At 54.5% G+C, this 24,525-nt stretch overlaps 1 protein-coding gene across 7 annotated transcripts in view; it reads left to right on the forward strand.

The window, feature by feature from the left end:
• Positions 1–24,027, forward strand: part of lclat1 (lysocardiolipin acyltransferase 1) — a 292,648-nt gene extending 268,621 nt beyond the window's left edge. For all 7 annotated transcript variants that reach the window (XM_085998146.1, XM_085998147.1, XM_085998144.1 and 4 more), the window contains one exon: positions 20,314–24,027. In XM_085998146.1, coding sequence (XP_085854272.1) covers positions 20,314–21,017 — 704 coding nt within the window. In that variant the 3' untranslated portion in view covers positions 21,018–24,027. The remainder of the gene's footprint in view (positions 1–20,313) is intronic.
• Positions 24,028–24,525: the final 498 nt, after the last annotated feature.

Here is a 24,525-nt window from a genome sequence, read left to right on the forward strand (position 1 = left end):
CTGTCCCATCAAACACTCCCAGGGCAGGTACAGCGCGGGTTAGATACAGAATAAAGCTCCCTCTACACTGACCCATCAAACAATCCAGGGCAGGTACAGCACAGGTTAGATACAGAGTAAAGCTACCTCTACACTGTCCCATCAAGCACTCCCAGGGCAGGTATAGCACGCGTTAGATACAGAGTAAAGCTCCCTCTACACTGTCCCATCAAACACTCCCAGGGCAGGTACAGCACGGTTTGGATACAGAGTAAAGCTCCCTCTACACAGTCCCATCAAACACTCCCAGGGCAGGTACAGCATGTGTTAGATACAGAGTAAAGCTCCCTCGACACTGTCCCATAAAGCACTCCCAGGGCAGGTACAGCACGGGTTGGATACAGAGCAAAGCTCCCTCTACACTGTCCCATCAAACACTCCCAGGGCAGGTACAGCACGGGTTAGATACAGAGTAAAGCTCCCTCTACACTGTCCCATCAAACACTCCCAGGGCAGGTACAGCACGGGTTAGATACAGAGCAAAGCTCCCTCTACACTGTCCCATCAAACACTCTCAGGGCAGGTACAGCATGTGTTAGATGCAGAGTGAAGCTCCCTCTACACTGTCCCATCAAACACTCCCAGGGCAGGTACAGCACGGGTTGGATACAGAGTAAAGCTCCCTCTACACAGTCCCATCAAACACTCCCAGGGCAGGTACAGCACGGGATAGATACAGAGCAAAGCTCCCTCTGCACTGTCCCAATTAACACTCCCAGGGCAGGCACAGCACAAGTTAGATACAGAGTAAAGCTCCCTCTACACTGTCCCATCAAACACTCCCAGAGCAGGTACAGCACGGGTTAGATACAGAGTAAAGCTCCCTCTACACTGTCCCATCAAACACTCCCAGGGCCGGCACAACACGGGTTAGATACAGAGTAAAGCTCCCTCTACACTGTCCCATCAAACACTCTCAGGGCAGGTACAGCATGTGTTAGATACAGAGTAAAGCTCCCTCGACACTGTCCCATAAAGCACTCCCAGGGCAGGTACAGCACGGGTTGGATACAGAGCAAAGCTCCCTCTACACTGTCCCATCAAACACTCCCAGGGCAGGTACAGCACGGGTTAGATACAGAGTAAAGCTCCCTCTACACTGTCCCATCAAACACTCCCAGGGCAGGTACAGCACGGGTTAGATACAGAGCAAAGCTCCCTCTACACTGTCCCATCAAACACTCTCAGGGCAGGTACAGCATGTGTTAGATACAGAGTAAAGCTCCCTCTACACTGTCCCATCAAACACTCCCAGGGCAGGTACAGCACGGGTTGGATACAGAGCAAAGCTCCCTCTACACTGTCCCATCAAACACTCCCAGGGCAGGTACAGCACGCGTTAGATACAGAGTAAAGCTCCCTCTACACTGTCCCATCAAACACTCCCAGGGCAGGTACAGCACGGTTTGGATACAGAGTAAAGCTCCCTCTACACAGTCCCATCAAACACTCCCAGGGCAAGTACAGCACGGGATAGATACAGAGCAAAGCTCCCTCTGCACTGTCCCAATTAACACTCCCAGGGCAGGCACAGCACAAGTTAGATACAGAGTAAAGCTCCCTCTACACTGTCCCATCAAACACTCCCAGAGCAGGTACAGCACGGGTTAGATACAGAGTAAAGCTCCCTCTACACTGTCCCATCAAACAGTCCCAGGGCCGGCACAACACGGGTTAGATACAGAGTAAAGCTCCCTCTACACTGTCCCATCAAACACTCTCAGGGCAGGTACAGCATGTGTTAGATACAGAGTAAAGCTCCCTCTACACTGTCCCATCAAACACTCCCAGGGCAGGAACAGCACGGGTTAGATACAGAGCAAAGCTCCCTCTACACTGTCCCATCAAACACTCTCAGGGCAGGTACAGCATGTGTTAGATACAGAGTAAAGCTCCCTCTACACTGTCCCATCAAACACTCCCAGGGCAGGTACAGCACGGGTTGGATACAGAGCAAAGCTCCCTCTACACTGTCCCATCAAACACTCCCAGGGCAGGTACAGCACGGGTTAGATACAGAGTAAAGCTCCCTCTACCCTGTCCCATCAAACACTCCCAGGGCAGGTACAGCACGGGTTAGATACAGAGTAAAGCTCTCTCTACACTGTCCCATCAGACACTCCCAGGGCAAGTACAGCACGGGTTAGATACAGAGTAAAGCTCCCTCTGCACCGTCCCATCAAACACTCCCAGGGCAGGTACAGCATGGGTTAGGTACAGAGTAAAGTTTACTCTACACTGTCCCGTCAAACACTCCCAGGGCAGGTACAGCACGGGTTAAATAAAGAGTAAAGCTCCCTCTACACTGTCCCATCAAACACTCCCAGGGCAGGTACAACACGGGTTAGATACAGATTAAAGCTCCCTCTACACTGCCCCATCAAACGCTCCCAGGGCAGGTACAGCACGGGTTAGATACAGAGTAAAGCTCCCTCTGCACCGTCCCATCAAACACTCCCAGGGCAGGTACAGCATGGGTTAGATACAGAGTAAAGTTTACTCTACACTGTCCCGTCAAACACTCCCAGGGCAGGTACAGCACGGGTTAGAGACAGAGTAAAGCTCCCTCTACGCTGTCCTGTGAAACACTCCCAGGGCAGGTACAGCACGGGTTAGATACAGAGTAAAGCTCCCTCTACACTGTCCCATCAAACACTCCCAGGGCAGGAACAGCGCGGGTTAGATACAGAATAAAGCTCCCTCTACACTGACCCATCAAACAATCCCAGGGCAGGTACAGGGCGGGTTAGATACAGAGTAAAGCTCCCTCTACACTGTCCCATCAAACACTCCCAGGGCAGGTACAGTACGCGTTAGATACAGAGTAAAGCTCCCTCCACACTGTCCCATCAAACACTCCCAGGGCAGGTACAGCACGGGTTAGATACAGAGTAAAGCTCCCTCTACACTGTCCCATCAAACACTCCCAGGGCAGGTACAGCACGTGTTAGATACAGAGTAAAGCTCCCTCTACACTGTCCCATCAAACACTCCCAGGGCAGGTACAGCACGGTTTGGATACAGAGTAAAGTTTACTCTACACTGTCCCGTCAAACACTCCCAGGGCAGGTACAGCACGGGTTAAATAAAGAGTAAAGCTCCCTCTACACTGTCCCAGCAAACACTCCCAGGGCAGGTACAACACGGGTTTGATACAGATTAAAGCTCCCTCTACACTGCCCCATCAAACGCTCCCAGGGCAGGTACAGCACGGGTTAGATACAGAGTAAAGCTCCCTCTACACTGTCCCATCAAACACTCCCAGGGCAAGTACAGCACGGGTTAGATACAGAGTAAAGCTCCCTCTGCACCGTCCCATCAAACACTCCCAGGGCAGGTACAGCATGGGTTAGATACAGAGTAAAGTTTACTCTACACTGTCCCGTCAAACACTCCCAGGGCAGGTACAGCACGGGTTAGAGACAGAGTAAAGCTCCCTCTACGCTGTCCTGTCAAACACTCCCAGGGCAGGTGCAGCACGGGTTAGATGCAGAGTAAAGCTCCCTCTACACTGTCCCATCAAACACTCCCAGGGCAGGTACAGCACGGGTTAGATACAGAGTACAGCTCCCTCTGCACTGTCCCATCAAACACTCCCAGGGCAGGTACAGCACAGGTTAGATACAGAGTACAGCTCCCTCTACACTGTCCCATCAAACACTCACAGGGCAGGTACAGCACGTCGTTAGATACAGAGTAAAGCTCCCTCTGCACTGTCCCATCAAACACTCCCACGGCAGGTACAGCACAGGTTAGATACAGAGTAAAGCTCCCTCTGCACTGTCCCATCAAACACTCCCAGGGCAGGTACAGCACGGGTTAGATACAGAGTAAAGCTCCCTCTACACTGTCCCATCAAACACTCCCAGGGCAGGGACAGCACGGGTTAGATACAGAGTAAAGCTCCCTCTACACTGTCCCGTCAAACACTCCCAGGGCAGGTACAGCACGGGTTAGATACAGAGTAAAGCTCCCTCTACACTGTCCCATCAAACACTCCCAGGGCAGGTACAGCACAGGTTAGATACAGAGTAAAGCTCCCTCTGCACTGTCCCATCAAACACTCCCAGGGCAGGCACAGCACGGGTTCGATACAGAGTAAAGCTCCCTCTACACTGTCCCATCAAACACTCCCAGGGCAGGTACAGCACGGGGTTAGATACAGAGTAAAGCTCCCTCTACACTGTCCCATCAAACACTCCCAGGGCAGGTACAGCACGGGTTCGATACAGAGTAAAGCTCCCTCTACACTGTCCCATCAAACACTCCCATGGCAGGTACAGCACGGGTTAGATACAGAGTAAAGCTCTCTCTACACTGTCCCATCAAACACTCCCAGGGCAGGTACAGCACGGGTTAGATACAGAGTAAAGCTCCCTCCACACTGCCCCATCAAACGCTCCCAGGGCAGGTACAGCACGGGTTAGATACAGAGTAAAGCTCCCTCTACACTGTCCCATCAAACACTCCCAAGGCAAGTACAGCACGGGTTAGATACAGAGTAAAGCTCCCTCTGCACCGTCCCATCAAACACTCCCAGGGCAGGTACAGCATGGGTTAGGTACAGAGTAAAGTTTACTCTACACTGTCCCGTCAAACACACCCAGGGCAGGTACAGCACGGGTTAAATAAAGAGTAAAGCTCCCTCTACATTGTCCCATCAAACACTTCCAGGGCAGGTACAACACGGGTTAGATACAGAGTGAAGCTCCCTCTACACTGCCCCATCAAACGCTCCCAGGGCAGGTACAGCACGGGTTAGATACAGAGTAAAGCTCCCTCTACACTGTCCCATCAAACACTCCCAGGGCAAGTACAGCACGGGTTAGATACAGAGTAATGCTCCCTCTACACTGTCCCATCAAACACTCCCAGGGCAGCTACAGCGCGGGTTAGATACAGAATAAAGCTCCCTCTGCACTGACCCATCAAACACTCCCAGGGCAGGTACAGCACGGGTTAGATACAGAGTAAAGCTCCCTCTACACTGTCCCATCAAGCACTCCCAGGGCAGGAACAGCGCGGGTTAGATACAGAATAAAGCTCCCTCTACACTGACCCATCAAACAATCCCAGGGCAGGTACAGGGCGGGTTAGATACAGAGTAAAGCTCCCTCTACCCTGTCCCATCAAACACTCCCAGGGCCGGCACAACACGGGTTAGATACAGAGTAAAGCTCCCTCTGCACTGTCACATGAAACACTCCCAGGGCAGGTACAGCACGGGTTAGATACAGAGTAAAGCTCCCTCTACACTGTCCCATCAAACACTCCCAGGGCAGGTACAGCACGGGTTAGATACAGAGTAAAGCTCTCTCTACACTGTCCCATCAAACACTCCCAGGGCAGGTACAGCACGGGTTAGATACAGAGTAAAGCTCTCTCTACACTGTCCCATCAAACACTCCCAGGGCTGGTACAGCACGGGTTAGATACAGAGTAAAGCTCCCTCTGCACTGCCCCATCAAACACTCCCAGGGCAGGTACAGCACGGGTTAGATACAGAGTAAAGCTCTCTCTACACTGTCCCATCAAACACTCCCAGGGCAGGTACAGCACGGGTTAGATACAGAGTAAAGCTCCCTCTACACTGTCCCGTCAAACACTCCCAGGGCAGGTACAGCACGGGTTAAATAAAGAGTAAAGCTCCCTCTACACTGTCCCATCAAACACTCCCAGGGCAAGTACAGCACGGGTTAGATACAGAGTAAAGCTCCCTCTGCACTGTCCCATCAAACACTCCCAGGGCAGGTACAGCACGGGTTAGATACAGAGTAAAGCTCCCTCTGCACCGTCCCATCAAACACTCCCAGGGCAGGTACAGCATGGGTTAGATACAGAGTAAAGTTTGCTCTACACTGTCCCGTCAAACACTCCCAGGGCAGGTACAGCACGCGTTAGAGACAGAGTAAAGCTCCCTCTACACTGTCCTGTCAAACACTCCCAGGGCAGGTACAGCACGGGTTCGATACAGAGTAAAGCTCCCTCTACACTGTCCCATCAAACACTCCCAGGGCAGGTACAGCGCGGGTTAGATACAGAATAAAGCTCCCTCTACACTGACCCATCAAACAATCCCAGGGCAGGTACAGCACGGGTTAGATACAGAGTAAAGCTACCTCGACACTGTCCCATCAAGCACTCCCAGGGCAGGTATAGCACGCGTTAGATACAGAGTAAAGCTCCCTCTACACTGTCCCATCAAACACTCCCAGGGCAGGTACAGCACGGTTTGGATACAGAGTAAAGCTCCCTCTACACAGTCCCATCAAACACTCCCAGGGCAGGTACAGCATGTGTTAGATACAGAGTAAAGCTCCCTCGACACTGTCCCATAAAGCACTCCCAGGGCAGGTACAGCACGGGTTGGATACAGAGCAAAGCTCCCTCTACACTGTCCCATCAAACACTCCCAGGGCAGGTACAGCACGGGTTAGATACAGAGTAAAGCTCCCTCTACACTGTCCCATCAAACACTCCCAGGGCAGGTACAGCACGGGTTAGATACAGAGCAAAGCTCCCTCGACACTGTCCCATCAAACACTCTCAGGGCAGGTACAGCATGTGTTAGATACAGAGTGAAGCTCCCTCTACACTGTCCCATCAAACACTCCCAGGGCAGGTACAGCACGGGTTGGATACAGAGCAAAGCTCCCTCTACACTGTCCCATCAAACACTCCCAGGGCAAGTACAGCACGGGTTAGATACAGAGTAAAGCTCCCTCTGCACCGTCCCATCAAACACTCCCAGGGCAGGTACAGCACGGGTTGGATACAGAGCAAAGCTCCCTCTGCACTGTCCCATCAAACACTCCCAGGGCAGGTACAGCACGGGTTAGATACAGAGTAAAGCTCCCTCTACACTGTCCCATCAAACACTCCCAGGGCAGGTACAGCACGGGTTAGATACAGAGTAAAGCTCTCTCTACACTGTCCCATCAGACACTCCCAGGGCAGGTACAGCACGGGTTAGATACAGAGTAAAGCTCCCTCTACACTGCCCCATCAAACACTCCCAGGGCAGGTACAGCACGGGTTAGATACAGAGTAAAGCTCTCTCTACACTGTCCCATCAAACACTCCCAGGGCAGTTACAGCATGGGTTAGATACAGAGTAAAGCTCCCTCTGCACTGTCCCGTCAAACACTCCCAGGGCAGGTACAGCACGGGTTAAATAAAGAGTAAAGCTCCCTCTACACTGTCCCATCAAACACTCCCAGGGCAAGTACAGCACGGGTTAGATACAGAGTAAAGCTCCCTCTGCACTGTCCCATCAAACACTCCCAGGGCAGGTACAGCACGGGTTAGATACAGAGGAAAGCTCCCTCTGCACCGTCCCATCAAACACTCCCAGGGCAGGTACAGCACGGGTTAGATACAGAGTAAAGCTCCCTCTGCACTGTCCCATCAAACACTCCCAGGGCAGGTACAGCATGGGTTAGATACAGAGTAAAGTTTACTCTACACTGTCCCGTCAAACACTCCCAGGGCAGGTACAGCACGGGTTAGAGACAGAGTAAAGCTCCCTCTACACTGTCCTGTCAAACACTCCCAGGGCAGGTACAGCACGGGTTAGATACAGAGTAAAGCTCCCTCTACACTGTCCCATCAAACACTCCCAGGGCAGGTACAGCGCGGGTGAGATACAGAATAAAGCTCCCTCTACACTGACCCATCAAACAATCCCAGGGCAGGTACAGCACGGGTTAGATACAGAGTAAAGCTATCTCTACACTGTCCCATCAAGCACTCCCAGGGCAGGTATAGCACGCGTTAGATACAGAGTAAAGCTCCCTCTACACTGTCCCATCAAACACTCCCAGGGCAGGTACAGCACGGTTTGGATACAGAGTAAAGCTCCCTCTACACAGTCCCATCAAACACTCCCAGGGCAGGTACAGCACGGGATAGATACAGAGCAAAGCTCCCTCTGCACTGTCCCAATTAACACTCCCAGGGCAGGCACAGCACAAGTTAGATACAGAGTAAAGCTCCCTCTACACTGTCCCATCAAACACTCCCAGAGCAGGTACAGCACGGGTTAGATACAGAGTAAACCTCCCTCTACACTGTCCCATCAAACACTCCCAGGGCCGGCACAACACGGGTTAGATACAGAGTAAAGCTCCCTCTACACTGTCCCATCAAACACTCTCAGGGCAGGTACAGCATGTGTTAGATACAGAGTAAATCTCCCTCGACACTGTCCCATAAAGCACTCCCAGGGCAGGTACAGCACGGGTTGGATACAGAGCAAAGCTCCCTCTACACTGTCCCATCAAACACTCCCAGGGCAGGTACAGCATGTGTTAGATACAGAGTGAAGCTCCCTCTACACTGTCCCATCAAACACTCCCAGGGCAGGTACAGCACGGGTTGGATACAGAGCGAAGCTCCCTCTACACTGTCCCATCAAACTCTCCCAGGGCAAGTACAGCACGGGTTAGATACAGAGTAAAGCTCCCTCTGCACCGTCCCATCAAACACTCCCAGGGCAGGTACAGCACGGGTTGGATACAGAGCAAAGCTCCCTCTACACTGTCCCATCAAACACTCCCAGGGCAGGTACAGCACGGGTTAGATACAGAGTAAAGCTCCCTCTACCCTGTCCCATCAAACACTCCCAGGGCCGGCACAACACGGGTTAGATACAGAGTAAAGCTCCCTCTGCACTGTCCCATCAAACACTCCCAGGGCAAGTACAGCACGGATTAGATACAGAGTAAAGCTCCCTCTGCACCGTCCCATCAAACACTCCCAGGGCAGGTACAGCATGGGTTAGGTACAGAGTAAAGTTTACTCTACACTGTCCCGTCAAACACTCCCAGGGCAGGTACAGCACGGGTTAAATAAAGAGTAAAGCTCCCTCTACACTGTCCCATCAAACACTCCCAGGGCAGGTACAACACGGGTTAGATACAGATTAAAGCTCCCTCTACACTGCCCCATCAAACGCTCCCAGGGCAGGTACAGCACGGGTTAGATACAGAGTAAAGCTCCCTCTGCACCGTCCCATCAAACACTCCCAGGGCAGGTACAGCATGGGTTAGATACAGAGTAAAGTTTACTCTGCACTGTCCCGTCAAACACTCCCAGGGCAGGTACAGCACGGGTTAGAGACAGAGTAAAGCTCCCTCTACGCTGTCCTGTCAAACACTCCCAGGGCAGGTACAGCACGGGTTAGATACAGAGTAAAGCTCCCTCTACACTGTCCCATCAAACACTCCCAGGGCAGGAACAGCGCGGGTTAGATACAGAATAAAGCTCCCTCTACACTGACCCATCAAACAATCCCAGGGCAGGTACAGGGCGGGTTAGATACAGAATAAAGCTCCCTCTACACTGTCCCATCAAACACTCCCAGGGCAGGTACAGTACGCGTTAGATACAGAGTAAAGCTCCCTCCACACTGTCCCATCAAACACTCCCAGGGCAGGTACAGCACGGGTTAGATACAGAGTAAAGCTCCCTCTACACTGTCCCATCAAACACTCCCAGGGCAGGTACAGCACGTGTTAGATACAGAGTAAAGCTCCCTCTACACTGTCCCATCAAACACTCCCAGGGCAGGGACAGCACGGTTTGGATACAGAGTAAAGCTCCCTCTACACTGTCCCATCAAACACTCCCAGGGCAGGTACAGCATGGGTTAGGTACAGAGTAAAGTTTACTCTACACTGTCCCGTCAAACACTCCCAGGGCAGGTACAGCACGGGTTAAATAAAGAGTAAAGCTCCCTCTACACTGTCCCATCAAACACTCCCAGGGCAGGTACAACACGGGTTTGATACAGATTAAAGCTCCCTCTACACTGCCCCATCAAACGCTCCCAGGGCAGGTACAACACGGGTTAGATACAGAGTAAAGCTCCCTCTACACTGTCCCATCAAACACTCCCAGGGCAAGTACAGCACGGGTTAGATACAGAGTAAAGCTCCCTCTGCACCGTCCCATCAAACACTCCCAGGGCAGGTACAGCATGGGTTAGATACAGAGTAAAGTTTACTCTACACTGTCCCGTCAAACACTCCCAGGGCAGGTACAGCACGGGTTAGAGACAGAGTAAAGCTCCCTCTACGCTGTCCTGTCAAACACTCCCAGGGCAGGTACAGCACGGGTTAGATGCAGAGTAAAGCTCCCTCTACACTGTCCCATCAAACACTCCAAGGGCAGGAACAGCACGGGTTAGATACAGAATAAAGCTCCCTCTACACTGACCCATCAAACAATCCCAGGGCAGGTACAGGGCGGGTTAGATACAGAGTAAAGCTCCCTCTACACTGTCCCATCAAACAGTCCCAGGGCAGGTACAGTACGCGTTAGATACAGAGTAAAGCTCCCTCTACACTGTCCCATCAAACACTCCCAGGGCAGGTACAGCACGGTTTGGATACAGAGTAAAGCTCCCTCTACACTGTCCCATCAAACACTCCCAGGGCAGGTACAGCACGTGTTAGATACAGAGTAAAGCTTCCTCTACACTGTCCCATCAAACACTCCCAGGGCAGGTACAGCACGGTTTGGATACAGAGTAAAGCTCCCTCTACACTGTCCCATCAAAGACTCCCAGGGCAGGTACAGCACGGGTTAGATACAGAGTAAAGCTCCCTCTGCACCGTCCCATCAAACACTCCCAGGGCAGGTACAGCATGGGTTAGATACAGAGTAAAGTTTACTCTACACTGTCCCGTCAAACACTCCCAGGGCAGGTACAGCACGGGTTAGAGACAGAGTAAAGCTCCCTCTACGCTGTCCTGTCAAACACTCCCAGGGCAGGTACAGCACGGGTTAGATACAGAGTAAAGCTCCCTCTACACTGTCCCATCAAACACTCCAAGGGCAGGAACAGCGCGGGTTAGATACAGAATAAAGCTCCCTCTGCACTGACCCATCAACAATCCCAGGGCAGGTACAGGGCGGGTTAGATACAGAGTAAAGCTCCCTCTACACTGTCCCATCAAACACTCCCAGGGCAGGTACAGCACGTGTTAGATACAGAGTAAAGCTCCCTCTACACTGTCCCATCAAACACTCCCAGGGCAGGTACAGCACGGTTTGGATACAGAGTAAAGCTCCCTCTACACAGTCCCATCAAACACTCCCAGGGCAGGTACAGCACGGGATAGATACAGAGCAAAGCTCCCTCTGCACTGTCCCAATTAACACTCCCAGGGCAGGCACAGCACAAGTTAGATACAGAGTAAAGCTCCCTCTACACTGTCCCATCAAACACTCCCAGAGCAGGTACAGCACGGGTTAGATACAGAGTAAAGCTCCCTCTACACTGTCCCATCAAACACTCCCAGGGCCGGCACAACATGAGTTAGATACAGAGTAAAGCTCCCTCTACACTGTCCCATCAAACACTCTCAGGGCAGGTACAGCATGTGTTAGATACAGAGTAAAGCTCCCTCGACACTGTCCCATAAAGCACTCCCAGGGCAGGTACAGCACGGGTTGGATACAGAGCAAAGCTCCCTCTACACTGTCCCATCAAACACTCCCAGGGCAGGTACAGCACGGGTTAGAGACAGAGTAAAGCTCCCTTTATACTGTCCCATCAAGCACTCCCAGGGCAGGTACAGCACGGGTTAGATACAGAGCAAAGCTCCCTCTACACTGTCCCATCAAACACTCTCAGGGCAGGTACAGCATGTGTTAGATACAGAGTGAAGCTCCCTCTACACTGTCCCATCAAACACTCCCAGGGCAGGTACAGCACGGGTTGGATACAGAGCGAAGCTCCCTCTACACTGTCCCATCAAACACTCCCAGGGCAAGTACAGTACGGGTTAGATACAGAGTAAAGCTCCCTCTGCACCGTCCCATCAAACACTCCCAGGGCAGGTACAGCACGGGTTGGATACAGAGCAAAGCTCCCTCTACACTGTCCCATCAAACACTCCCAGGGCAGGTACAGCACAGGTTAGATACAGAGTAAAGCTCCCTCTACCCTGTCCCATCAAACACTCCCAGGGCCGGTACAGCACGGGTTAGATACAGAGTAAAGCTCCCTCTGCACCGTCCCATCAAACACTCCCAGGGCAGGTACAGCATGGGTTAGATACAGAGTAAAGTTTACTCTACACTGTCCCATCAAACACTCCCAGGGCAGGTACAGCACGGGTTAGATACAGAGTAAAGCTCCCTCTACCCTGTCCCATCAAACACTCCCAGGGCCGGCACAACACGGGTTAGATACAGAGTAAAGCTCCCTCTACACTGTCCCATCAAACACTCCCAGGGTAAGTACAGCACGGGTGAGATACAGAGTAAAGCTCCCTCTGCACCGTCCCATCAAACACTCCCAGGGCAGGTACAGCATGGGTTAGATACGGAGTAAAGTTTACTCTACACTGTCCCGTCAAACACTCCCAGGGCAGGTACAGCACGGGTTAGAGACAGAGTAAAGCTCCCTCTACACTGTCCCATCAAACACTCCAAGGGCAGGAACAGCGCGGGTTAGATACAGAATAAAGCTCCCTCTACACTGACCCATCAAACAATCCCAGGGCAGGTACAGGGCGGGTTAGATACAGAGTAAAGCTCCCTCTACACTGTCCCATCAAACACTCCCAGGGCAGGTACAGTACGCGTTAGATACAGAGTAAAGCTCCCTCTACACTGTCCCATCAAACACTCCCAGGGCAGGTACAGCACGGTTTGGATAGAGTAAAGCTCCCTCTACACTGTCCCATCAAACACTCCCAGGGCAGGTACAGCACGTGTTAGATACAGAGTAAAGCTTCCTCTACACTGTCCCATCAAACACTCCCAGGGCAGGTACAGCACGGTTTGGATACAGAGTAAAGCTCCCTCTACACTGTCCCATCAAAGACTCCCAGGGCAGGTACAGCACGGGTTAGATACAGAGTAAAGCTCCCTCTGCACCGTCCCATCAAACACTCCCAGGGCAGGTACAGCATGGGTTAGATACAGAGTAAAGTTTACTCTACACTGTCCCGTCAAACACTCCCAGGGCAGGTACAGCACGGGTTAGAGACAGAGTAAAGCTCCCTCTACGCTGTCCTGTCAAACACTCCCAGGGCAGGTACAGCACGGGTTCGATACAGAGTAAAGCTCCCTCTACACTGTCCCATCAAACACTCCAAGGGCAGGAACAGCGCGGGTTAGATACAGAATAAAGCTCCCTCTACACTGACCCATCAAACAATCCCAGGGCAGGTACAGGGCGGGTTAGATACAGAGTAAAGCTCCCTCTACACTGTCCCATCAAACACTCCCAGGGCAGGTACAGCACGTGTTAGATACAGAGTAAAGCTCCCTCTACACTGTCCCATCAAACACTCCCAGGGCAGGTACAGCACGGTTTGGATACAGAGTAAAGCTCCCTCTACACAGTCCCATCAAACACTCCCAGGGCAGGTACAGCACGGGATAGATACAGAGCAAAGCTCCCTCTGCACTGTCCCAATTAACACTCCCAGGGCAGGCACAGCACAAGTTAGATACAGAGTAAAGCTCCCTCTACACTGTCCCATCAAACACTCCCAGAGCAGGTACAGCACGGGTTAGATACAGAGTAAAGCTCCCTCTACACTGTCCCATCAAACACTCCCAGGGCCGGCACAACACGGGTTAGATACAGAGTAAAGCTCCCTCTACACTGTCCCATCAAACACTCTCAGGGCAGGTACAGCATGTGTTAGATACAGAGTAAAGCTCCCTCGACACTGTCCCATAAAGCACTCCCAGGGCAGGTACAGCACGGGTTGGATACAGAGCAAAGCTCCCTCTACACTGTCCCATCAAACACTCCCAGGGCAGGTACAGCACGGGTTAGATACAGAGTAAAGCTCCCTCTACACTGTCCCATCAAACACTCCCAGGGCAGGTACAGCACGGGTTAGATACAGAGCAAAGCTCCCTCTACACTGTCCCATCAAACACTCTCAGGGCAGGTACAGCACGGGTTAGATACAGAGTAAAGCTCCCTCTGCACCGTCCCATCAAACTCTCCCAGGGCAGGTACAGCATGGGTTAGATACAGAGTAAAGTTTACTCTACACTGTCCCGTCAAACACTCCCAGGGCAGGTACAGCACGGGTTAGAGACAGAGTAAAGCTCCCTCTACGCTGTCCTGTCAAACACTCCCAGGGCAGGTACAGCACGGGTTAGATACAGAGTAAAGCTCCCTCTACACTGTCCCATCAAACACTCCCAGGGCAGGAACAGCGCGGGTTAGATACAGAATAAAGCTCCCTCTACACTGACTCATCAAACAATCCCAGGGCAGGCACAGGGCGGGTTAGATACAGAGTAAAGCTCCCTCTACACTGTCCCATCAAACACTCCCAGGGCAGGTACAGTACGCGTTAGATACAGAGTAAAGCTCCCTCTGCACTGTCCCATCAAGCACTCCCAGGGCAGGTACAGCACGGGTTAGATACAGAGTAAAGCTCCCTCTACACTGTCCCATCAAACACTCCCAGGGCAGGTACAGCACGTGTTAGATACAGAGTAAAGCTCCCTCTACACTGTCCCATCAAACACTCCCAGGGCAGGTACAGCACGGTTTGGATACAGAGTAAAGCTCCCTCTACACTGTCCCATCAAACACTCCCAGGGCAGGTACAGCATGGGTTAGGTACAGAGTAAAGTTTACTCTACACTGTCCCGTCAAACACTCCCAGGGCAGGTACAGCACGGGTTAAATAAAGAGTAAAGCTCCCTCTACACTGTCCCATCAAACACTCCCAGGGCAGGTACAACAAGGGTTAGATACAGATTAAAGCTCCCTCTACACTGCCCCATCAAACGCTCCCAGGGCAGGTACAGCACGGGTTAGATACAGAGTAAAGCTCCCTCTGCACCGTCCCATCAAACACTCCCAGGGCAGGTACAGCATGGGTTAGGTACAGAGTAAAGTTTACTCTACACTGTCCCGTCAAACACTCCCAGGGCAGGTACAGCACGGGTTAAATAAAGAGTAAAGCTCCCTCTACACTGTCCCATCAAACACTCCCAGGGCAGGTACAACACGGGTTAGATACAGATTAAAGCTCCCTCTACACTGCCCCATCAAACGCTCCCAGGGCAGGTACAGCACGGGTTAGATACAGAGTAAAGCTCCCTCTGCACCGTCCCATCAAACTCTCCCAGGGCAGGTACAGCATGGGTTAGATACAGAGTAAAGTTTACTCTACACTGCCCCGTCAAACACTCCCAGGGCAGGTACAGCACGGGTTAGAGACAGAGTAAAGCTCCCTCTACGCTGTCCTGTCAAACACTCCCAGGGCAGGTACAGCACGGGTTAGATACAGAGTAAAGCTCCCTCTGCACTGTCCCATCAAACACTCCCAGGGCAGGTACAGCACGGTTTGGATACAGAGTAAAGCTCCCTCTACACTGTCCCATCAAACACTCCCAGGGCAGGTACAGCATGGGTTAGGTGCAGAGTAAAGTTTACTCTACACTGTCCCGTCAAACACTCCCAGGGCAGGTACAGCACGGGTTAAATAAAGAGTAAAGCTCCCTCTGCACTGTCCCATCAAACACTCCCAGGGCAGGTACAACACGGGTTAGATACAGATTAAAGCTCCCTCTACACTGTCCCATCAAACGCTCCCAGGGCAGGTACAGCACGGGTTAGACACAGAGTAAAGCTCCCTCTACACTGTCCCATCAAACACTCCCAGGGCAAGTACAGCACGGGTTAGATACAGAGTAAAGCTCCCTCTACACTGTCCCAACTAACACTCCCAGGGCCGGCACAACACGGGGTTAGATACAGAGTAAAGCTCCCTCTACACTGTCCCATCAAACACTCCCAGGGCAGGTACAGCACGGGTTAGATACAGAGTAACGCTCCCTCTACACTGTCCCATCAAACACTCCCAGGGCAGGTACAGCGCGGGTTAGATACAGAATAAAGCTCCCTCTACACTGTCCCATCAAACACTCCCAGGGCAGGTACAGCACGGGTTAGATACAGAGTAAAGCTCCCTCTACACTGACCCATCAAACACTCCCAGGGCAGGTACAGCACGGGTTAGATACAGAATAAAGCTCCCTCTGCACTGTCCCATCAAACACTCCCAGGGCAGGTACAGCATGGGTTAGATACAGAGTAAAGCGCACTCTACACTGTCCCATCAAACCAACATCACAAACAGATTATCTCATCATTATCAAGTTACTGTTTGTGGGAGCTTGCTGTGGACCATGAGTACCGCGTTTGCTATATTACAACAGTACATCATTGGCTGTAAAGCGCTTTGGGACATCCTGAGATTGTCAAAGGCGCAAAAGAAATGCAAGACTGAGAGAGCCGACAGGGCCTCGGTTTAAGGCCTAATCCGAAAAATGGCTTCTCAGACAGTGCAGCACTCCCTCAGTACTGACCCTCTGACAGAGCAGCTCTCCCTCAGTCCTGCCCCTCCGACATTGCTGTGCTCCCTCAGTACTGACCCACCGACAGTGGAGCTCTTCCCTCAGTACTACCCCTCCGACAGTACAGCTCTCCCCTCAATACTGCCCCTCCCTCAGTACTGCCCCTCCGACAGTGCAGCGCTCCCTCAGTACTGCCCATCCGACAGTGCAGCACCCCCTCAGTACTGCCCCTCCGACAGTGCAGCGCTCCCTCAGTACTGACTCTCCGACAGTGCAGCACTCCGTCAATACTTCCCATCCTACAGTGAAGCACTCCCTCAGTACTGCCCCTCCGACAGTACAGCACTCCCTCAGTACTGCCCCTCCGACAGTACAGCACTCCCTCAGTACTGCCCCTCCGACAGTGCAGCACTCCCTCAGTACTGCCCCACCAACAGTGCAACACTCCCTCAGTACTGCCCCTCCGACAGTGCGGCACTCCCTCAGTACTGCCCCTCCGACAGTGCAGCGCTCCCTCAGTACTGCCCCTCCGACAGTGCGGCACTCCCTCAGTACTGCCCCTCCGACAGTGCACCGCTCCCTCAGTACTGCCCCTCCGACAGTGCGGCACTCCCTCAGTACTGCCCCTCCAACAGTGCGGCACTCCCTCAGTACTGCCCCTCCGACAGTACAGCACTCCCTCAGTACTGCCCCTCCGACAGTGCGGCACTCCCTCAGTACTGCCACTCCGACAGTGCGGCACTCCCTCAGTACTGCACCCTGACAGTGCAGCGCTCTCTCAGGACTGCCCCCCGACAGTGCAGCGCTCCCTCATTACTGCCCCTCCGACAGTGCGGCGCTCCCTCAGTACTGCCCCTCCGATAGTTCAGCACTCCCTCAGTATTGCCCCTCCGACAGTGCAGCGCTCCCTCAGTACTGCCCCTTCGACAGTGCCGCGCTCCCTCAGTACTGTCCCTCCGACAGTGCGGCGCTCCCTCAGTACTGCCCCTCCGAAAGTGCAGCACTCCCTCAGTACTGCCCCTCCGACAGTGCAGCGCTCCCTCAGTACTGACTCTCCGACAGTGCAGCACTCCGTCAATACTGCCCCTCCGACAGTGCAGCACTCCCTCAGTACTGCCCCTCCGACAGTGCAGCACTCCCTCAGTACTGCCCCACCGACAGCGCAGCACTCCCTCAGTACTGTCCCTGCAACAGTGCAGCACTCCCTTAGTACTGCCCCTCCGACAGTGCAGCGCTCCCTCAGTACTGCCCCTCCGACAGTGCGGCACTCCCTCAGTACTGCCCCTCCAACAGTGCGGCACTCCCTCAGTACTGCCCCTCCAACAGTGCGGCACTCATTCAGTACTGCCCCTCCGACAGTGCGGCACACCCTCAGTACTGCCCCTCCAACAGTGCGGCGCTCCCTCAGTACTGCCCCCTGACAGTGCAGCGCTCCCTCAGTACTACCCCTCCGACAGTGCAGTGCTCCCTCAGTACTGCCCCTTCGACAGTGCAGCACTCCCTCAGTACTGCCCCTCCGACAGTGCAGCGCTCCCTCAGTACTGACTCTCCGACAGTGCAGCACTCCGTCAATACTGCCCCTCCGACAGTGCAGCACTCCCTCAGTACTGCCCCTCCGACAGTGCAGCACTCCCTCAGTACTGCCCCTCCGACAGTGCGGCACGCCCTCAGTACTGCCCCTCCAACAGTGCGGCACTCCCTCAGTACTGCCCCTCCAACAGTGCAGCACTCATTCAGTACTGCCCCTCCGACAGTGCGGCACACCCTCAGTACTGCCCCTCCAACAGTGCGGCGCTCCCTCAGTACTGCCCCCTGACAGTGCAGCGCTCCCTCAGTACTACCCCTCCGACAGTGCAGTGCTCCCTCAGTACTTCCCCTTCGACAGTGCAGCACTCCCTCAGTACTGCCCCTCCGACAATGCAGCTCTCCCTCAGTCCTGCCCCTCCGACATTGCTGTGCTCCCTCAGTACTGACCCACCGACAGTGGAGCTCTTCCCTCAGCACTACCCCTCCGACAGTACAGCTCTCCCCTCAATACTGCCCATCCGACAGTGCAGCACCCCCTCAGTACTGCCCCTCCGACAGTGCAGCGCTCCCTCAGTACTGACTCTCCGACAGTGCAGCACTCCGTCAATACTTCCCATCCTACAGTGAAGCACTCCCTCAGTACTGCCCCTCCGACAGTACAGCACTCCCTCAGTACTGCCCCTCCGACAGTACAGCACTCCCTCAGTACTGCCCCTCCGACAGTGCAGCACTCCCTCAGTACTGCCCCACCAACAGTGCAGCACTCCCTCAGTACTGCCCCTCCGACAGTGCGGCACTCCCTCAGTACTGCCCCTCCGACAGTGCAGCGCTCCCTCAGTACTGCCCCTCCGACAGTGCGGCACTCCCTCAGTACTGCCCCTCCAACAGTGCAGCACTCATTCAGTACTGCCCCTCCGACAGTGCGGCACACCCTCAGTACTGCCCCTCCAACAGTGCGGCACTCCCTCAGTACTGCCCCCTGACAGTGCAGCGCTCCCTCAGTACTACCCCTCCGACAGTGCAGTGCTCCCTCAGTACTGCCCCTTCGACAGTGCAGCACTCCCTCAGTACTGCCCCTCCGACAATGCAGCGCTCCCTCAGTACTGCCCCTCCGACAGTGCGGCGCTCCCTCAGTACTGCCCCTCCGACTGTTCAGCACTCCCTCGGTATTGCCCCTCCGACAGTGCAGCGCTCCCTCAGTAGTGCCCTTCCGACAGTGCGGCACTCCCTCAGTACTGCCCCTCCGACAGTGCTGCGCTCCCTCAGTACTGCCACTCCGACAGTGCGGCGCTCCCTCAGTACTGCCCCTCCGACAGTGCGGCGCTCCCTCAGTACTGCCCCTCTGACTGTTCAGCACTCCCTCGGTATTGCCCCTCCGACAGTGCAGCGCTCCGTCAGTACTGTCCCTCCGACAGTGCAGCGCTCCCTTAGTACTGCCCCTCCGACAGCGCGGCGCTCTGTCAGTACTGTCCCTCCGACAGTGCAGCGCTCCGTCAGTACTGACCCTTCGACAGTGCGGCGCTCCGTCAGTACTGACCCTCCGACAGTGCTGCGCTCCGTCACTACTGACCCACCAACAGTGTGGCGCTCCGTCAGTACTGACCCTCCGACAGTGCGGCGCTCCCTCAGTACTGACCCTCCGACAGTGCGGCGCTCCGTCAGTACTGACCCTCCAACAGTGCGGCGCTCCGTCAATACTGACCCTCCGACAGTGCGGCGCTACCTCAGTACTGTCCGTCCGACAGTGCGGCGCTCCCTCAGTACTGCCCCCCGACAGTGCGGCGCTCCGTCAGCATTGTCCCTCCGACAGTGCGGCGCTCCCTCAGTACTGCCCTTCCGACAGTGCGGCACTCCTTCAGTACTGCCCCTCCGACAGTGCTGCGCTCCCTCAGTACTGCCACTCCGACAGTGCGGCGCTCCCTCAGTACTGCCCCTCCGACAGTGCGGCGCTCCCTCAGTACTGCCCCTCCGACAGTGCAGCGCTCCCTCAGTACTGCCACTCCGACAGTGCGGCGCTCCCTCAGTACTGCCCCTCCGACAGTGCGGCGCTCCCTCAGTACTGCCCCTCCGACAGTGCGGCGCTCCCTCAGTACTGCCCCTCCGACAGTGCAGCGCTCCCTCAGTACTGCCCCTCCAACAGTGCAGCGCTCCCTCAGTACTGCCCCTCTGACAGTGCAGCGCTCCCTCAGTACTGCCCCTCCGACAGTGCGGCGCTCCCTCAGTGTCAGCCTAGATTATGTTTTCAACCTCTGGAGTGGGATTGAGGGGTATGGGGAGAAGGTGAGCTGGAGTTTGGGCCTGAACCCACGACCCCGCCTTGGAGGGAGTATGCTACGGCCTCGGCCCACGTGTTTCAGACCCGACCAGTAACCGCCTCTCCTCATTTTGTCCTAGGTTGCAATCTGGACGCGATCCACGACATCACTGTGGCCTACCCGTACAACATCCCGCAGACCGAGAGGGATCTGTTCACCGGCAACGTCCCCAAGGAGATCCACTTCCACATCCGCCGCTATCCGGCTGCTCACCTCCCCACCTCGGTGGACGGGCTGCAGGAGTGGTGCCGGCAGCGTTGGCAGGAGAAGGAGAAGCTGCTGCGTAACTTCTACCAGGGCAACCGGACCTTCGACGGTCCGGGTCAGAGCCAGCTCCAGGGTCAGAGCCAGCTCCAGGGTCAGAGCCAGCTCCAGGTCCAGGGTCAGAGCCAGAGCCGGCTCCAGGTCCTGGGTCGAGTTCTGGGTAGGGTCCTGGGTCGGGGTCGGGGTCTTAGCCGGGGTCGTGGTCTTGGCCGTGATCAGGGCTGGGGCGAGGGGCAGGGCTGGGGTCAGGGGCAGGGCTGGGGTCAAGGTCAAGTCCCCGTGCCGCCCTGCAAATCCAAGGAAAGGGTCTTCCTCATCAAGTTCTTCTCACTCCTGTACTGGACAGTTTTCGTGGGCACCATGTTTGTGGTGATCTGGTGTTACACGATGGCCAGGTGGTACTTTGCCAGCGTGGCGATCTTTTTCATAGCGCAGGAGAGGATGTTTGGCGGCTGTGAGGTTATGGAAATGGCCGTCCACAACTGGAGGGCGTCTCGCCGGTCGAAGAGGAGGCAGTGAGCGTCTAGTGGACATCGCGATTGATCCGGCCGATCCCAGGTCTCCTCCCAACGATCCGGCCAATCACGGGACTTCTGCCACTGATCCAGCCGATCCCGGGGGATCTCCCACCTATCTGGCCGATCCCGGCACTCCTCCCACCGATCCGGACAATCTCAGGGCTTCTCCCAGCTATCCGGCCAATCCCGGGGCTTTTCCCACCGATCCGGCCAATCCCGGGGCTTTTCCCACCGATCCGGCCGATCCTGGGACTCCTCCCACCGATCCGTCCAATCCCAGGTTTTCTCCCACCGATCCGGCCAATCCCAGGGCTTTTCCCACCGATCCGGCCGAACCCGGGACTCCTCCCACCGATCCGGCCGATCCCGGGACTTCTCCCACCGATCCATCCAATCCCGGGTCTTCTCCCACCGATCCGGCCGATCCCGGGACTTCTCCCACCGATCCGTCCAATCCCGGGACTTCTCCCACCGATCCGGCCAATCCCGGGGCATTTCCCACCGATCCGGCCGATCCCAGGACTCCTCCCACCGATCCGTCCAATCCCGGGTCTTCTCCCACCGATCCGACCAATCCCGGGACTCCTCCCACCGATCCAGCCAATCCCGGGGCATCTCCCACTGATCCGGCCAATCCCGGGGTATCTCCCACTGATCCGGCCAATCCAGGGGCATCTCCCACCGATCCGGCCAATCCCGGGTCTTCTCCCACCTATCCGTCCAATCCGGGTTCTGCTCCCATCTCCAGACAGTCCCTACCTTGACAACCGGCACAGCACAGGACTCCACTCAGTAACATGAGTGATATGAAAGTGAAATTCTCTCTCTCTCCCCCGGAGCTTAACGGAGGGAGGGGTGGGAGGGCGCTGCATCACACCCAGGTGCGCAGACGCGTAGAGGCCGAGTGACGATGGACGCTATGAGCCACCCACACCGTACTGTAATGTCAGTGTCTGTGGAACTGTACCCCAGTGAGGGTCAGTGACTGTGGAACTGTACCCCAGTGAGAGCCAGTGTCTGTGGAACTGTACCCCAGTGAGAGTCAGTGTCTGTGGAACTGTATGATGCACTATCAACAACACCAAAGACTACGAGTTGAACTTATACGAAGTAGGCTTTTATTGACTAAGAACTGGAGCATGCCTCTGCTAGTGGATCCATCCTAAGAGCTCCCGGGGGAAGGGTGGTGAGTCACCTTTATACCCGGGCTTAGGGGTGGAGCCAGGGGCGGAGACATGCCCGGACCTGTACAGAGTTAACAGTGGTTTACCACACAGACATGTACAGAGTTAGCAGTGGTTTACCACACTGTACCCCAGTGAGAGTCAGTGTCTGTGGAACTGTACCCCAGTGAGAGTCAGTGTCTGTGGAACTGTACCCCAGTGAGAGTCAGTGACTGTGGAACTGTACCCCAGTGAGAGTCAGTGTCTGTGGAACTGTACCCCAGTGAGAGTCAGTGTCTGTGGAACTGTACCCCAGTGAGAGTCAGTGTCTGTGGAACTGTACCCCAGTGAGAGTCAGTGTCTGTGGAACTGTACCCCAGTGAGAGTCAGTATCTGTGGAACTGTACCCCAGTGAGAGTCAGTGTCTGTGGAACTGTACCCCAGTGAGAGTCAGTGTCTGGAACTGTTCCTCAGTGAGAGTCAGTGTCTGTGGAACTGTACCCCAGTGAGAGTCAGTGTCTGTGGAACTGTACCCCAGTGAGAGTCAGTGTCTGTGGAACTGTACCCCAGTGAGAGTCAGTGCCTGTGGAACTGTACCCCAGTGAGAGTCAGTGTCTGTGGAACTGTACCCCAGTGAGAGTCAGTGTCTGTGGTACTGTACACCAGTGAGAGTCAGTGTCTGTGGAACTGTACCCCAGTGAGAGTCAGTGTCTGTGGAACTGTACCCCAGTGAGAGTCAGTGTCTGTGGAACTGTACCCCAGTGAGAGTCAGTGTCTGTGGAACTGTACCCCAGTGAGAGTCAGTGCCTGTGGAACTGTACCCCAGTGAGAGTCAGTGTCTGTGGAACTGTACCCCAGTGAGAGTCAGTGTCTGTGGAACTGTATCCCAGTGAGAGTCAGTGTCTGTGGAACTGTATCCCAGTGAGAGTCAGTGTCTGTGGAACTGTACCCCAGTGAGAGTCAGTGTCTGTGGAACTGTATCCCAGTGAGAGTCAGTGCCTGTGGAACTGTTCCCCAGTGAGAGTCAATGTCTGTGGAACTGTATCCCAGTGAGAGTCAGTGTCTGTGGAACCGTACCCCAGTGAGAGACAGTGCCTGTGGAACTGTACCCCAGTGAGAGTCAGTGTCTGTGGAACTGTACCCCAGTGAGAGTCAGTGTCTGTGGAACTGTACCCCAGTGAGAGACAGTGTCTGTGGAACTGTACCCCAGTGAGAGTCAGTGTCTGTGGAACTGTTCCTCAGTGAGAGTCAGTGTCTGTGGAACTGTACCCCGTGAGAGTCAGTGTCTGTGGAACTGTACCCCAGTGAGAGTCAGTGTCTGTGGAACTGTTCCTCAGTGAGACTGATGTATACCTGCTGATTTCAGCAGTGTACAGTACTGAATACCTTGTATCCTAGAATCTTACAGCACAGGAGGAGGCCATTCAGCCCATCGTGCCTGTACCGGCTCTTAGAACGAGCTCTCCAAGTAGTCCCACTCCCTGCTCGTTCCCCATTGCCCTGCCAATTTCTCCCTTTCAAGTATATTGAAAACCTGCTGGTTTTGAGATACATACACGTGGGATGCGGAAGAACAGGGTGGAACGGTCTGTAATCTCAGCCTGCAGCTTTCAGTCAATGTCGAAGATTATACCTCTGTTGGACTTTGCTTCCTAATGTGACAGTGAAGATTGACCAGTCATAGAGAGAATCGCTCGGTTTGCTTTGAAAGTTCGAATGGCCAGAACATTTGCTGATGTTTGAACGATGGATGTTCCTGGGAGAAGCTCTGTCTGCTCTCCCCGTTCAACACTGTTTCTGTTCCTTTTACCAGAATTGCTGATGCTAATAAATCTCTTCAGCTCTTCACCTCCGGTCTGAGCTTCTCATCACTGTCTCACACATCAAGGTGGGGGACTGGGCAGTGGGTCAGACATTGACCTTTGACTCTGTGGGACCTGCGCTCAGACCCAGCCCCAGACAGAATGGGGAAGAAGAGCTGTGTGTCTGTGTGTGTCCCTCTGTGTGTGTGTGTGTGTCCTTGTGTGTCCCTCTGTGTGTCTGTGTCCCTGTGTGTCTGTATGTGTCCCTGTGTGTGTGTGTGTCCCTTGTGTGTGTGTGTGTCCCTGTGTGTCTGTGTGTCCCTCTGTGTGTGTGTGTGTGTACCTGTGTGTCCCTCTCTGTGTCTATGTCCCTGTGTGTTTGTGTGTCCCTCTGTGTGTCTGTGTGTGTGTCCCTCTGTGTGTCTGTGTCCCTGTGTGTCTGTATGTGTCCCTGTGTGTGTGTCCCTGTGTGTCTGTGTGTGTCCCTCTGTGTGTGTGTGTCCCTGTGTGTCTGTGTCCCTCTGTGTGTGTCCCTGCGTGTCTG

The sequence above is a fragment of the Somniosus microcephalus genome, chromosome 9, assembly GCF_052327205.1.
Source record: "Somniosus microcephalus isolate GS21.2 chromosome 9, FLI_Smic_1.0, whole genome shotgun sequence".
NCBI lineage: Eukaryota > Metazoa > Chordata > Chondrichthyes > Squaliformes > Somniosidae > Somniosus > Somniosus microcephalus.